This window comes from Asterias amurensis, chromosome 10, assembly GCF_032118995.1.
Source record: "Asterias amurensis chromosome 10, ASM3211899v1".
Classification (NCBI taxonomy): Eukaryota; Metazoa; Echinodermata; class Asteroidea; order Forcipulatida; family Asteriidae; genus Asterias; species Asterias amurensis.
Genome location: NC_092657.1, coordinates 3,629,645 through 3,645,829, shown reverse-complemented (window position 1 = coordinate 3,645,829; position 16,185 = coordinate 3,629,645). Strand labels below are relative to the sequence as shown.

The window sequence follows — 16,185 nt, the reverse complement described above, 5'->3', positions numbered from 1 at the left end:
TATAAATAAAAGTATAAATTAAAGCTTCTCTTCACCAAGGGGTATAAATGCATTTATGGGTACCCATGGGTACCTGCGATGGTAGAGGTTGATACTGTGTTTGAAAAAGACTTTGAAGCTCCAAATAGACGATGTGACCTGTGACATCACATGTTTACAAAACAGCCACAGAGCCTGGACTTCCTGCAGGCAAAATTTGCACACAGCCTAATGGAAGAAATCATAACATTTTACATTTGGTGGAGATTGCACTGTCTAGTTCTTATCAACTTTTGATATGATACAAGTGGTTACATCTTAAAACTTGTCCAGCTTTTACTTTCATAATTCTTGGATTAATGTGGAAATTATGAAACAAAATGTCAACTTTCCCATACTAGTGAAGTATTGTGCCTGCCAGAATACTCAAAGTATGTACAAGGTCACACTTATTGTAAACAAAGTTCACATGGCCCGGGTTGTATACTCTACAGGGAGCTGAGAAGGATATAGTCATGTTATTGGCTCAATGACCAGGGCAATAATTTATAGCGCATTGATACGTTATTATATATATATTTAAAAAAAAAAAACGCTCTTTATAAGATCTAGTTATTTGTATTATTTATTATTAGAGTGGAATAAATTGTATAATATTTGTATTTTTTTTTCAGAGCATGAGGCTCAGATCAACGTGAAACAGCTCTCAACTATCATGACATGAAAACTTAATGACCGTTATATATGCAGTCATCTTGTATTTGACATCGAAGAAACCATTTCAACGACGAGCTCACTTTAAGACCGCCGCAACGAAGCAAAAACACTCCCGGGCTCTGCAGCCCGATTAGAACCACGGTCCACTTCGCTCGCTCGCCGGTAGAGAAAAAATATATAAAATGTTTCCGTTCTAAAAGCGAAAACATCACAACATTTGCGAGGAAAATGTTGTCAGGGCACACTCTCCCAAAGGTGGCTCGAAGATCTGACTGCCTAGATCAAGGGAGCACTTAATACAGTGTTACACACCGGCTTCTACTATATAAATGACAACTCACCTACAATCTTAGTCGCTGGAAAGCTACTTGGTTCTGTATTGTTTGGCTATAAGAATGCATACCAGTTAGTTCAGAGCTTGTACGAGCTCGACCAATCAGAAATAAATGCAGTTGAACCCAGAGCCTGTGCGCACCACATAAGTGGGTGAAGACAGGGTGCCAGTCTCTTTTTGCTCGGCAATGGGGGAATGCAGCAAGGCACAGTTAGTTATCGAGCGTGCGAGCTTGACCAATCAGATCCATTTGCGATTGAACCCGGAGCCTGGTTATTAAACAAACACTACAGAAGTGGCGAAGACAGGGTGCCAGTCTTTTTCCTCGGCAATGTGAAATGCAGTGAGGCACACTTTTCTCGGGTGTTTTTAAAATCGAGCGGTAACCAATAGCGTTGACATCGATCGTGCGTGAGGATGGTTTCGTTTGGATGGGATAACGGGAGACTCTTTTAAACCAATCGTTAAAAGGAATAGTGAGAATAAATACCCGGTTTATTTGGAAGCCTCTTGATGATTCTACTCAGTCGATTTGAATAAAGTATTTGATCTCTCCTGTTTTTTATTGTTTGCTTTTCTTCGAAAAAAACGCAGACCAAACCACACAACCAAATTATTACCAATACCACAGTAAACATCAAAAACAATTATTAACCAAAATGATCTTATGTGAACTCAAATTTTGTCCAAAGGACTGAGGATTCGGAACCTCCATTTGGACAGAAGTTTTTGCACTGACATATTATTATTTCGGCCTGATATCAATCGATGAAACGTCGAGTCCAAACCGGCCCTTTTCAGAGCCAACGCTCTGAAAATTTGAGCTCAATCGGTCGTCGAAGTTGCGAGATATTAATGAAAGACAAAAACTTCCTTGTCGCACCATGGTCACACGAAGTTGTGTGCTTTCAGATGCTTGATTTCGAGACCTCAAATTCTAAATCTGAGGTGTCGAAATCAAATTCGTGGAAAATTACTTCTTTCCCGAAACTACGTTACATCAGAGGGAGCCGTTTCTCACAACGTTTTATACTATCAACAGTTCCCCGTTACTTGTTACCAAGTAAGGTTGTATGCTAAAAAATATTTTGAGTAACTACCAATAGTGTCCACTGCCTTTAACTATTTATCTTTAGTTTTTTCCCTACAACACCTTTAGAAATGAAAAAAGAAGTAAAATTACTGAACTGACAATCTCAACATGACGTATCACCTAGTGAAGCGATTGAGGCACCTGCTCCCCTGACTGTATTCATGACACACGCTGATTCAAAATTGTCGATGAGTGGTGAGTTGCCCCGGGTTATTTTGAGTTTTTCATTTACAAAAAAGTGTGTTTTACGCAGAACAGGAATACAATCTTGACAAATAAACACTGCGTGCTGTTGGCTGCTTTCTGTGCAAATTGATACTATTTTGAGTTTTTCATTTTACAACAAAAGTGGGCTTTACGCAAAACAAATTTCAGAGCCAGAAAACAATCTTGACAAATCAACACTGCTTGCTGATGGCTGCTTTCTGTGCAAATTGACACTATTTTGAGTTATTCTTTTTACAACAAAAGTTGGCTTTACGCAAAACAGATTTCAGAGCCAGAATACAATCTATGATAAATCAACATTGCACGTTTTCTGTTTTTTTATGCAAGTCGCCAGACACACACAAGGCCCTGAAGGCCTCTTCAAGGTGTGGGCTATAGTGATTTTATTCCAGAGGCCAATGCCATCTACTCCTAGGGATCAAACAGGGTTACCCCTTTTACAGTCCATACGGATGTAGGCTTTGGTATCATTTTGTTTCTGTCGGCCCAAATTCATACTATTTTGAATTTTTCATTTACAAAAAGTGTGCATTCTAAATCCAGATCACGCGCATGCTATCCTTACAACCCCCTTTCTAAAAATTAGGCTTCAACTGGATTGAAATAGAGTAAAGTTCACCCGACCTCCAGAGAGAAAATAAAATAATATGCTGCACTTTTATTTCAGTGTGTGTGGATAAATCAAATAAAATGAAAACAATGAAATAAGAGATGGAACGAGACGTGTGCCTTGATTTTGTCTAATACTAGAGACTGACAATTCGGGTTCTTAGTCACGTTCCGACCACTGTGGAGGAGCAGATATTAGGAGCAGAGTGAAATGCTAAAAGCGGCTTGTCGTACAAATGGAAACGCATTGGTGTAGACATAAATATGGACGTATTTGTTATGGGAGGGTTAGACTTGATTCAAGTCCCATTCTCGTGCGGGAGCAAACCCGCCGCCGTAAAAATGTAGGTATTGTGGTTAGAGCGTCACAAAGCAATAGTTTTCTGAGATTGACACGGGATTGGGACTTGAGTCAAGTCTAGGGGAGGGTAGGGTTGGGAGAGATGTAACTACTGGGTGGGTTCGTTTAGCTTCCCTGGGTCGACCCCGGTGTGTGGCGTTTTTTTTTTCCCAGGACGAACGTGTGCAGATAATTACCCACGTTCGTCCTTAAAAAAAAACCCGCCACACACCGGGGTCGACCCAGGGAAGCTTAACGAACGCACCCAATGTGAGGGTTTTGCTGCAAGGAAGACACAATACATCATATATTTTGGCTGTGAGTAATATCATTTCTGTCTCTTCGGGTTTTGCTTTAAAGGCAGTGGACACTATTGGTAACTACTCAAAATAATTATTAGCATAAAACCTTACTTGGTAACGAGTAATGGGGAGAGGTTGATAGTATAAAACATTGTGAGAAACGGCTCCCTCTGAAGTGACATGGGTTGGTTGGTGTCTGTTTGCAAAGGCCACGGCCAGAGATACAGTTGGTACCCGCTGTTACCTCACTAAACGTGGACGGATTTGACATAGGCCCCTACTTGTGAAATACATTGACTTGTTTTGGCTGTTTTCTTAGAAAGTATAGACTGTTTTCAGCTGAAGCTTCAACATTTGACATTAGGTTTAGGTCACGGTTTGTTGTTTTCACAGTAACGTCGTAAAACAGGCAACAATATATACATGTACCAAATAATACAGTCAAGCCAAGAGGAAATAATTTGGCCTATCGATCTTTGATGCTTAATTCTTAACGTCGTGCCCCAAAACAATCGATCCCGCTCGTTATTTCTAACAAGCCAAGGTTGTGTCACGGCGGACAAGGTTGTTGCTACATGGAGTCGTCCACATTGTTTAAAAGGGGTGTGCAGAGTTTCACGAGTGTGGGCGGACGAATTTTGAATCTGAGAAAGGCCAGGAATAAAGCCTTTCTTCGGAATCTGATATATGCCTGGAAATTACATATTTCTCCGCAACTATCTTCACTGAGTGTTGTTTCTAACAATGTTTTGTAGTATATCAAAAGTTTCCCAGTGCTCTTTACCAAATACGTTTTTATGCTTAAAATACAAATAGCCTTGTATCCAGTGCCTTTAAAGACCTTAGTTCTGAGCAGAGGTAAATTCCCCTAACACCTTTAATCTCGTGGATGTATGCCAGAAACAAAACAATCCTCTAACGACATATTAAGTAAGTTCTGGAGAATGTAATGATTAAGTGTATGATTCATAACGAGTCCAATTCCTTGTTACCCTAGACTGGACTATTCCACTTAACTCATAGGGGCGTCAGGTAATGTTGTCGAGTATCACCAGAGGTATACCAGAGGCTCTCTTTAATGGATAAACATTTATATATATCGGTGGCCAATTGGCTTATCATTCTTGTTCCTTGTTACCCTAGACTGGACTATTCCACTTAACTAATAGGGGCGTCAGGTAATTTTTGTCGAGTATCACCAGAGGTATACCAGGGGCTCCCTTTAATGGATATACATGTATAGATATCGGTGGCCAATTGGCTTTTTATCCTAGACTGGACTATTCCACTTAACTAATTGGGGCGTCAGGTAGTTTTGACCACCAGACATACCCTCCCTTAATAATGGGTATATATCTCGCTGGCCAATTGACATATAATTCGTTTCACTTTATCAGAGAAATCTCCAGAAAAACACATATCGTATAGCTCTAAGTTGGGATTAAATGATAACTTATTGCGCGCCAACGCATTGATTTGAAAGTGTTCCATGGAGTTCAGATTGCAACATATTACACCGGCCAGACTCGTGTGCAGTCGGCAATTCCATCTATTCCCCGTATAGCCTTCCTCTCAAATCGTTTACCGGAATGAATTCAATTCACCTCCGGGCGGAAAGACGGTGGTAAATTTGGGTTTCGCTCGTGGAAACCTAGGAGCGTAATGAAGGCAAGGCTACAGGTAAAAACAAGAGAGCATGGGATTGATATTGTTTTAGCCCCGGGCACAAACTGTGGGGAAAATTACATCACGTAAGGTGGGAAGTCTGATAGCGAGCTGTAGTTTCAAACAAAAAGAGAGATAAAGCAAGAAAATGGATATTTTGCCCAAAAGGAAATCGAGTATAGGTCAGCAGTTGTGAAGACATTACTATTTAAAGGTGCATGAACGATGGAAGAGTACATTCATTCCTATCCTTTATTACCTTTATTAATAAACATATAATAAAAGGAAGGTACATAACAACATTACCTCGATGTAAAAAAAAAAATGCTTTTTACAATCGAAAACTGCTTACTGGCTTCGAATAAATAAGTTCGATTGCCCTTAATTGCAAGAGTGGTTATTAAATGTAAACCTTTGACGAGGATGCTGTTTTTCAAAAAAATTCTCCTTTTCTCGCCCAGAGAAGTGATTAACGCAACAGCAAGCAATTTAAGAAATTGGACACTATTGATAATTACTCGAAATCATTACTAGCATAAAAACATACTTGGTAGCGAGCAATGGACAGCTGTTGATAGAATCTATGAGAAAGTGGCAGTTTCTCACTCAAACATTGACATACTTTAGGTCTGTAGCCTTTTTGTGGAGGCATGTGTGCCAAAAATGCTTTTTTCCTTCCTATAACATTATTCTCTTGTATTTCTTCGACGACCAATTGAGTCAAAACTTTGTTATTTCATGCAAATTATCTTAGAATACACCTGTGTGAGAATATACTGGTCTTTGACAATTACTGAAGGTGTCTGGTGCCTTTAACGATTCTGTTTTTCAGCAATTGACTATTTTCTCTCAGAGAAGTGATAAACGTAACAGCAAGCATTCAGATGGAAACCTATTAAGTCACGGCGTACGCTTCCATCAACCTCGCATGAAGCTATGGACATTTGCCTAGCTCTTCAAAAACCTCAGTTATGTACAACCTTCAAGCGCCTGTGGGAAGGACGCGGGCTGAAAAAAAGGACAAATAAATTGGAAAGAAATGGGGTTCTTCTATTTGCTGAGGCGTTCGGTGGCCATTTTGAATAATGCCAGTTAAGGCTGAGGGCAGAAAATCAGGTCAGTCCAGCTTAAAATCAATGTCAACATGAATCACTGCGTATATAACGGCACAGGAGCCAATACATTAAAGGGTGAATTGATTTCAATTCTTACTTCCCTGATGCAAACTGAAGGCTGGTGAAATTTTGTCAGGGCTGGTGCAATAGGACGTCATATTGAGACGAAATATGACTGACCTCAAAGGGTTAATTTACTGTGTTCGTTTTTGCAAAAGTGATTTCGTTTTTTTTTAAGAAGATAATAATTGTGGCTTCTTATAGCGCACATGTCCGTCACCCAGTGACGCTCCTGACGCTGTAACATACAGTATTTCCTGCAAGATGTGGGACTACGTTTTTGAATTATGAAACCCAATTCTGATAGCACCATGTATTGTTTAACAAGGTGCTGTGACGCAATGTGCTGTCGATCGGTCCAGGAACACCGGGGCGAACCCCTTCTCTTTAGGATAAGTGCACTGGGTTATTTTACATGCGTTACATAACACTGGGACCAACGGCTTAACGTCCCATCCGAAGGACGAAGCAATGGTTAAGCGTCTTGCTTAAAGATATTGAAGAAGATTTCCTGACGGTTTAATAATATTGTTGATTTGTGTGATCATACGTTGCAAAAACTGATGTATTAAATTTACACTATGGGTGTTATCACATAATTATAGATACCAAAATGTGTCAAAATTTTAATATGATATTAATTCTCTCACTGCATGGTATCTATAATGACAACACCAATGAAGTCAATTTTAACACCTCAGTTTTTGAAGTGTATCCTGTCGCTAGATCAAGGCACTTAGCAGCACCATATCCATGTTCAGCGGGCACACTTACAATTCTCAACTCCCTGGGGAGCATAAAACCCAAAGCTGCTTAAATTATCGCCAAGGGGTTAATACAACACAATACTGTCTCAGCCCTCTCAGGTTCCCATGACAGAAACAAGACTTTAAAGGTTGATTTCATCGGTTTTACTCAAGGAAAAGTGATTTCATTCCCGTCACCGCAGTTACCCCCAAGCACACCAACGACCAACAATTATTAAAAAGGTCATCAAACAACACGATCATCTTTAGGTGTATAACGATGAAAATGTTTTATACAAAAAATGTATCTTATTAAAGGCAGTGGACACTATTGGTAAATACAAAATAACTATCAGCATAAAACCTCACTTGGTAACGAGTAATGGGGAGAGGCTGATAGCATAAAACATTGTGAGAAACGGCTCCCACTGAAGTGACGTAGTTTATGAGAAAGAAGTAATTTTCCACCAAGGTTAGAATTTGAGGTCTCGAAATCAATCATCTGAAAGCACACAACTTCGTGTGACAAGGGTGTTTTTTCTTTCATTATTATCTCGCAACTTCGATGATCAATTGAGCTCAAATTTTCACAGGTTTGTTATTTTGTGCATAACATGTTGAGATGCACCAAGTGAGAAGACTTGTCTTTGAAAATTACCAGTAGTGTCCATTGTCTTTAATACTCGAATGGGATATTATTACTGTTGGTAACAACGAGTGAAAAAGTGGCGGTGGGATACGGACATTTTGCCCGTGATTTCTAGCGAGTGTATTACGATCCTAATTTTAAATACCAACTTCTCAAAGTAACTTTAATATTTTCAAAGCCAAAGTGATCGAAGGTGCACCGTCCTCCGTCAACCTTTTCCCCGAGTGCCACGACTCCTAGCTTAGGGGCCACTGCCCACTAAATTATTACGGCTTGCAGAAAAACTGCAAAAGTGTCACACAGTCTCCCAGTTTGTGTGTACTACGTTTACTGTTCATCGAGGATATCTTCTTACAAACTGACACCATAATGTATGATTTCTAGCTACTGTCCACTTATAACGGCTTTCAGTAAAAAAAAACCTTGAAAATGCAAAAACCTGTCCCGGTTTTGTATATAACGTATCTGTGTATCGGGGATATATCTTGTGACACACTGACACCATAAATGAATTTATAACTACGAGCAGCTTGCACTTTAGCACTGTCACACGAAACCTGCATGCTTTTCAAAGACTGTGGGGTTTTTGAAATTGACACCATGGGTTTTGTATCTTTACATTAATATCAGAGGTACAACTGCTCTTTTTATAAATTTTTTTTTTTTCATTCAGCTGACGCAAAATAAATTCACGAATATCAGATATTTTGCACTGTGCACTTAACCTAATCCATAAACCATAGCTACTTTATTTTTGATTTATTTTAATTCTTCGGACAATACAAACATTATAAAAACAAGCAGAGGCCGTCCAGGGAAATGCAAAAGTCACAAAAAACTGTCATAAAAAAAGATGTGCCCTCCCAGACCTTGCTCGTAAATAGGTAAAAATGTATACACAATACATAACGAAGAAATCTAAAATTGTTGTGAAAATTAAAACAAAAGATTGCAAGTAAAGTATTACACAAACGATATATATAAGAACCACCACATCAAAACTAAAAGGCCCCTATAAAAGCACTTACATTGCTATAAAGAACAATAAAATCGTCGCGTCATTTCCCAGTTTGGTCTTCTTGAACTACTGTTCATTAAAATTATACTCTAACCCCCAGCCGACACCATGAATGAAGTTATGAATTCTAGCAAATAGTTCACAATTTCCACTTAACTTCTGTCACCAACCATTACCTACATTGCCTCCACGTCTTTTAGGTTGGCACGCACTTTGCAACTGTCTACAGCTAATTCTATTTTCTGACGCAAAGTACTATATGGCAGTTCAACGGGGAAAGCTTTAAATCCTAGCTGACTCCGGATGAATGAATTTATGGATTCTAACAAAAAACTGTACTTTCCTACACTCTTTCAATTATGTTTCGGACACTTTCCGTTCAAAAAAATTCGCAGCCAACAACAAAAAATGTCAGACGTTTTTGCCACTCTTCAACAACTGACACAAATGTCTTGCCACGTTCCCCCGCCAAATCTTATTAACCAAGCACATTTGTTACGTTTCGTCAGGGGCGTTAATAATGACAGTTGATGAAAACTCGTAGAGCCTTTACGAAACCGCGGCATAGACTCAGGCTCTGGCTTACGGGTCCATCGGCTATATCTCGTAAACGTCAATACGGGGGCTTTATACAGGTAGACGGCTATAGCTTAGCCGCAACCTGAGCGCGTAAGCTGTAGTTTCGAAAAGGGCGATAGTTTCGTCAGAGGCGTTTATAATGACAGTTAATGAATACTCTTATTATGCCCTTTGCGAAACCACAAATTTGAATCAGGCTCTGGCTTATGGATCCGTCGGCTATTTCTCACTAACGTATCCCTTCAGTACATGGCTTCACACGGGTAGACCTAGCCTAAGCTCAAGCCTGAGCCCGTGAGCTGTAGTTTCAAAAAGGGAGATAATTCAGTCAGAGCTGCCTTGTCATCCGTTTTGTCAGGTCCTCTATAATATAGAGAGTGTAATGGGAGTTCAATTTGTAGGTCGCTTAAACATGAACATGCCTATATATATTTTCATGGAAATCTGGAGATAAGTGTTATGTTCCAGATAACCCTCGGGTTGTAAAACAACCGTGGGGTTGCAGTGAGGTTTAAAATCCCCGGGAATTTCCAAGAGTAACATAGTTTTTTTTTAGAGAGCTTGAATTTTTGTTATGCTTTTACAACGGTCTTTTACAATTTGCTAAAACGGAGTAACATATAATTATATGTAATTTGCACTTTGTTCTTGAACACAACATCATTTCAAGCGGAAACATTTCTCGAGGTGTGATTGGAATTCATTCCAAATCCATTTTGACATTTTCAAAATTAGTTCCTGCACAAAACGGCACAGAAGCGACTGTTATATTAATCATTGTATAATTAGCTGCAATGCATGGCAGATGGCTGATCAAAATGTAAAAAGGCGTCAAGTAATCGACTCGACAAAGACTTTTTTAATGACAAAGAAACCTCATTAAAATGTTGGATGTTTTGCCGTAACAAATGTTGCTCCGAAATGGTAATTCGTCACTTTATTAACCGTACGGCGTTTTCGAAACTAAGGCTGGGGCTTGAGGTCCATGCTCATGCTTCGTCAGTCTGTGCCAAGTCCAATACCGAAAGCGCACGTTGGTTCGCCCTGCTCGCGCAAACGCCCTTATGGGTCCGGTATATAAAGTACTTCCATTGTAGTTCAATTAATTCCTTTTCTGTAGATTTTTGTTGTTGTGGGGTACCTCTTGAACAATAAAAACCTAATGGGGTACCTGTTCTAATGAGTTTGGACCTAAGTTTAACTTTTTGATTTGATAGTAACGAACCATTCAAAAAGTGTTCAAAATTTTAATAATTACATTTTAATGATAAACAAAAAATTTTTAAACAAGTTCAAATTGCATTCCCAGTACAAAATTGTGTTGCTCGTAGCTTTTAAAGTTAAATCGGTTGCATGAAACTAGGTCATGATACTATAGAACTCACAATATAACAACTTCTCCATATCAAATGTGTAGGCCTATACGGCGTAAACAGGCATGAACCAAATCTAAAATTGACCCATGTAGTAAGTGCACCATTGTGCTGTGGGTTGTATAGGATCACCCCCAACTCGGAAATTGGGTTCCAGAAGTAGTGAAAAGGATTGGAAGATGCTACGGAAAAGGCACGATCACCAATTTGTGTCAGTGGATGGATTGTGCTAAGCATCATCGACCGCTATATCAGGGCACAATTTCATACAGCTTCTAAGCACAAAAACTTGCTTAGCATGACATTTTGCCTTGATAAAAAAAACAGGATGTTCAACCAAATTTCCTCGTGATTTTCAGGGTAAGCAAACAACAGCTGAATACCATTAACAAGCAATTTGCAGCAAATGGAAATTTGATTGGTAATCCTGTTTTTAACAGGGAAGAAATTTCATGCTAAGCAAATTTTCGTGCTCAGCAGCTCTATGGAATTGGGCCCAGGTGATAAACATTGGGAAAAGTGCAACTCTCAGCCAATACTAGCCTTTCACGCGTGCACGTTTCATCAAAGATGGCGGCCAATGACGTCATGTGCAATCCATATATAACTGGCAATAACTTTTAGAAAGTGTATAGCAACAATGTGATTTAGGAATATACATTCAAATTCAATGTTAAAGACACTGGACACATTTGATAATTACTCAAAGTACGTTGGTAACATACGAGCAACGGAGAACTGGTGATAAAATACAACATTATGAGAAACGGCTCCCTCTGAAGTAACGTAGTTTTTTGAGAAAGGGGTACATTCTCAATAAAATATTTGAATCTGAGAAAGACTTCAGACCTAAAGCCTTTATAATCTAAGGCATTGGATACGTTTGGTTTTTGTCAAAGACCATTATTCTCACTTGGTGAATCCCAACATTTGCATAAACACGAACCTGTAAAACTTTGGGCTTTATTGGTCATCGAAATGGCAAGAGAACACTGAAAAAAAAACCCACATCTTTTGCATTACTTTGTGTTCTTTCAGATGCATAATAAAGGGCTTCAGTTGAAGCCTTTTATTATTTCGAGTGGGACATTTTCAATTTCTCTATGTTCAGAGGGAGCCGTTTCTCAAATTGTTGTAAACAGCTCTCCATTCCTCCTTACCAAGTACGTTTTAATGCTAACAATTGTTTCGAGAAGTAATTACCAGCCATCGATTTCACCAAACTCTTCCTAACTTAGGATTGATCTTAGGACTTAGGGCGAGTAGGATTTGAAACTTTGCATGGTGGAAATAAGATATAGAAGAGTTTGCGGTAACACCATGTAATGAATCTCTATGAGTTGGGGTGGTTCTGAAAAGAACCGTTGGAATAACTCGACGTTTCGATCAGTATGCTCTGATCTCCAGAAGACGATCAGGGCATACTGATCGAAACGTCGAGTTAATCCAACGGTTCTTTTCAGAACCACCCCAACTCGTTTTGAGATTCATTACATGGTGTTACCGCAAACTCTTCTATATGACTTATAGGGCGAGTTAATTTCCGTATCTATAGACGTTTAAGACGCATTGAACCCACCTTACTCGTCCTAACTCGAGATGGGATTAATCCTAGCGTGTCGTGAAATCGGCTGCAGTGCCTTTAAGCCAGGAGTTTGGAACACCATGTGTGCCTTTAAGCCAGGAGTTTGGAACACCATGTGTGCCTTTAAGCCAGGAGTTTGGAACACCATGTGTGCCTTTAAGCCAGGAGTTTGGAACACCATGTGTGCCTTTAAGCCAGGAGTTTGGAACACCATGTGTGCCTTTAAGCCAGGAGTTTGGAACACCAGGTGTGCCTTTAAGCCAGGAGTTTGGAACACCATGTGTGCCTTTAAACCAGGAGTTTGGAACACTATGTGTGCCTTTAAGCCAGGAGTTTGGAACACCATGTGTGCCTTTAAGCCAGGAGTTTGGAACACCATGTATGCCTTTAAACCAGGAGTTTGGAACACCATGTGTGTCTTAAAGCCAGGAGTTTGGAACACCATGTGTGCCTTTAAGCCAGGAGTGTGGAACACCATGTGTGCCTTTAAGCCAGGAGTTTGGAACACCATGTCGTTTTGGTGACTAGCATCAAGCACGGTGAAGCATACGGTTGTTAAGATCGACGGAAGCCAAGTATTCGCAGCCATTATATCGCCTTACATCCACCTGCCCCCATAGATCTATATATGAAACCTATATGAATTCTATATAAGACAGGGTTGACGAGTGTGGGCGGTACGCGGGGGGGGGGAGGGGGTCAGGTTGGGGTCATTTAAGACCATAGAGCTATATAAACCTTAGTGCGTGTATAACGGGGTGTTAGCGCTCTAGTCAATATATTTAGCTCTATGCTTATAAATACAGAGTTTTTTAAAAACATTTTAATAATAATAATATGGCTTCTTTATATAGCGCTCATATCCATCACTCGGTGACGCTCATGGCGCTTCAACATTCAGTATTTTCCTGCAAGGTTAATGTGGGACTACGTTTGAATTATGAGATCATCCTCTTTAATACATATCACCATGTAATGGTTAACAAGGTGCTGTGGCGCAATAACCAATCAAACCATGCAGGAACACCGGGGCAAACCTCTTCTCTTTTCGATAAGTGCACTGGCTGGTTTTTTTTTACGTGCGTTACACAACACACGGAACCAACGGCTTTACGTCCCACCCGAAGGACGAAGCATCATGATTCAGTGTCTTGCTAAGGACACAGGTGACATGACCGAGACTCAAACCCACACTCTGCTTATCAGGAACACCAGACTTTGAATCTTGTGCTCTTAATATCTAGGCCATAAAACGCCCACAAGTTTTTATCGTGAATTCACATCTGGAAAAGATCTTATGGTATGATTGGTACATGAGGATAACATCATATAAATAAAAAATCTGCTTGAGGGAGAATGAGTGCGTCTCAAAGCTAAATTTGACCTTGGGGCGCCTCCTTAAAAATTCATCTCTTGAAACTATCCATCCCAAATGACTACTTCGGAGAGTTACAACTCTCCCATGTTGTGTTTCCACTCAGTAATCAAACACAGCCTTCGAAGCTAGCTACAAATATTTGCTCCTCAAATCAAACAAAGGTGGAATACGTCTTAGGAATACATTGTCTTAGATTCGCGCGTCCTTATTTCATCAAGCCAAAATGTTTTTGATCAGAAGGCGTTCACACGACTACCATACCTGACGTGGCAGAGGGTGGCCCCTCGAGTTAATATACCTTAACCTTGCAATTCCCCACCCATGTTAAATACTACTCTACTGACACACTGTAGATGCATTACCTTGGGAAAACATGTATACCTTATTTGCATGTGTTGATTTCATACTTTTGTTGTAATTTGTTTTCACACTGCGAACCGGTGGGCCATCGGAGCGTTATAATCCTTTTCCCTTTGTAGACGCATACCCCCCCCCACACACACACCTGAAATCCCCCAAAGATTCCTCAAAACACAACAAAGACACAATATGAGGGGGTTCACAATTGGAGAGCCAAATATTTAAACACTGTGGTCAATCGAAAAAAATTATCCTGGAAATATCGTGTTCCCCGTATCCACATAACAGTTTCATTCTGGAGATCTACATACACTCACAACAGACCAGACTATTCTAATACCCAGCCTCGTTTCGGTTACATTGAATTTGAAGGTAGAGCAATATATTGTTAACCAAGCCCAGTATGGTGCGGAGGGTATCCTCCAATGTTCTCATAATGGTCCCATACTTTAATCCCAAAATTTCCCCACATAATTTTACGCACTATTTTCCTCTTGTACAAAAGTATACCCCCTGAAATCCTCGAAAGAATTCCTGAGATTTCAAGCACACGCTGAAGGCACAATGAGGGTGGGGGGGGGGGGGGGGGGGGGCGGGCACCCATACCAAATCCCAATTGAAATATTACTAAATTTAGATAACAATGGCATATTTCAACTTAGTAAAACAGTAAACAAAACTGGAAATCAAAGCTTACCGAAATTCATGACCAATGCAAAAACGACTTGTAATCCCCACATGGTTGTTTTATTAAACTCTCCGGAGTTCGTGCGTACTGCTGACATCCTCGTTTATCCACGGGGGGTAAACGCTAGAGCGTACGGCATCGACTTCCCAGCTGAGCACGGTCAGAGAGCCAACACTCCTCGGTGATTTCGGTATTAGGTTTATCTCTCCCAGAACAGTTATGCTATAGCTAACACTGTCGTCACGCCAGCACGGGGTAAGAAAATGCTCCACATGAGATTGAGTTTGAGTGCGTTCACAACGTGGCTCAAGAAAATCAATCGTACATAGCCGTGGGGCTAGCCTGGTTCTCTCCAGTCATCCAACTCGTTCCCCTCCCATCCAATCCATCATTAAATATTGCCAACTGCATACGTTGCGGGGTCGACCTATATGTATGATTTATAGACCCGATACGCGGCCGGGTGCACCTGCGTTATTAACCGACGCTGAGGCTGAAATATACAGGGCCCAATTTTCATAGAGCTGCTTAAAGACACTGGGACACTATTGGTAATTGTCAAAGACCAGTCTTCTCACTTGGTGAATCTCAACACGCAAAAAATAAAACAAACCTATGAAAATTTGAGCTCAATTGGTCGTCGAAGTTGCGAGATAATAATGAAAGAAAAAAACACCCTTGTCACACGAAGTTGTGTGCTTTCAGATGCTTGATTTCGAGACCTCAATGTTCCAAAGCTGAGGTCTCGAAATCAAATTCATGGAAAATTACTTCTTTCTAGAAAACTACTCCACTTCAGAGGGAGCCGTTTCTCCAAATGTTTTATACTACCAACCTCTCCCCATTACTCGTTACCAAGTAAGTTTTTATGCTAATCATTATTTTGAGTAATTACCAATAGTGTCCACTGCCTTTAAGATAGCCAAAAGCGTGTACATCTATGTTGCCCAAACCTTGTACCTTAAGATAGACCAAAGCGTGTACTTATGTAGCCCAGACACAGCACCTAAATTAGCCCAAAGCGTGTAGCCCAAAGCCTGTACATCTATGTAGCCCAAACCTAGTACCTAAGTGTAGCCCCAAAGCGTGTAGCCCACAGCGTGTACATCAATAGCCCAAAGCTTGTACCTTAATGTAGCCCCAAGCTTGTTTCTAAATATAGCCCATCACAAGCTTGTACCTTAATGTGGTCCAAAGGTTGTAGCTAAATGTGACCATGGCTATAAGTCGGTTTTCTATTTAGGGTAGGGATTAGGACTGCTCGTTTGTTCAGTGTACATTTAGGTGCATGTCATGGTTGGGTCTACAGTTTAGGCCGGGTTACCCCGCAAGATGACACTGCAAGGAACCAACATAAGTTGTCCTGT

General features: G+C 40.3%; 1 protein-coding gene across 1 annotated transcript in view; it reads right to left on the bottom strand.

The window, feature by feature from the left end:
• Positions 1-15,052, bottom strand: part of LOC139943128 (uncharacterized) — a 32,081-nt gene extending 17,029 nt beyond the window's left edge. Inside the window, exon 1 of the mRNA XM_071939945.1 lies at positions 14,828-15,052. Within this exon, the coding sequence (XP_071796046.1) occupies positions 14,828-14,915 (88 nt within the window). The 5' untranslated portion in view covers positions 14,916-15,052. The remainder of the gene's footprint in view (positions 1-14,827) is intronic.
• Between the last annotated feature and the right edge of the window lie 1,133 nt (positions 15,053-16,185).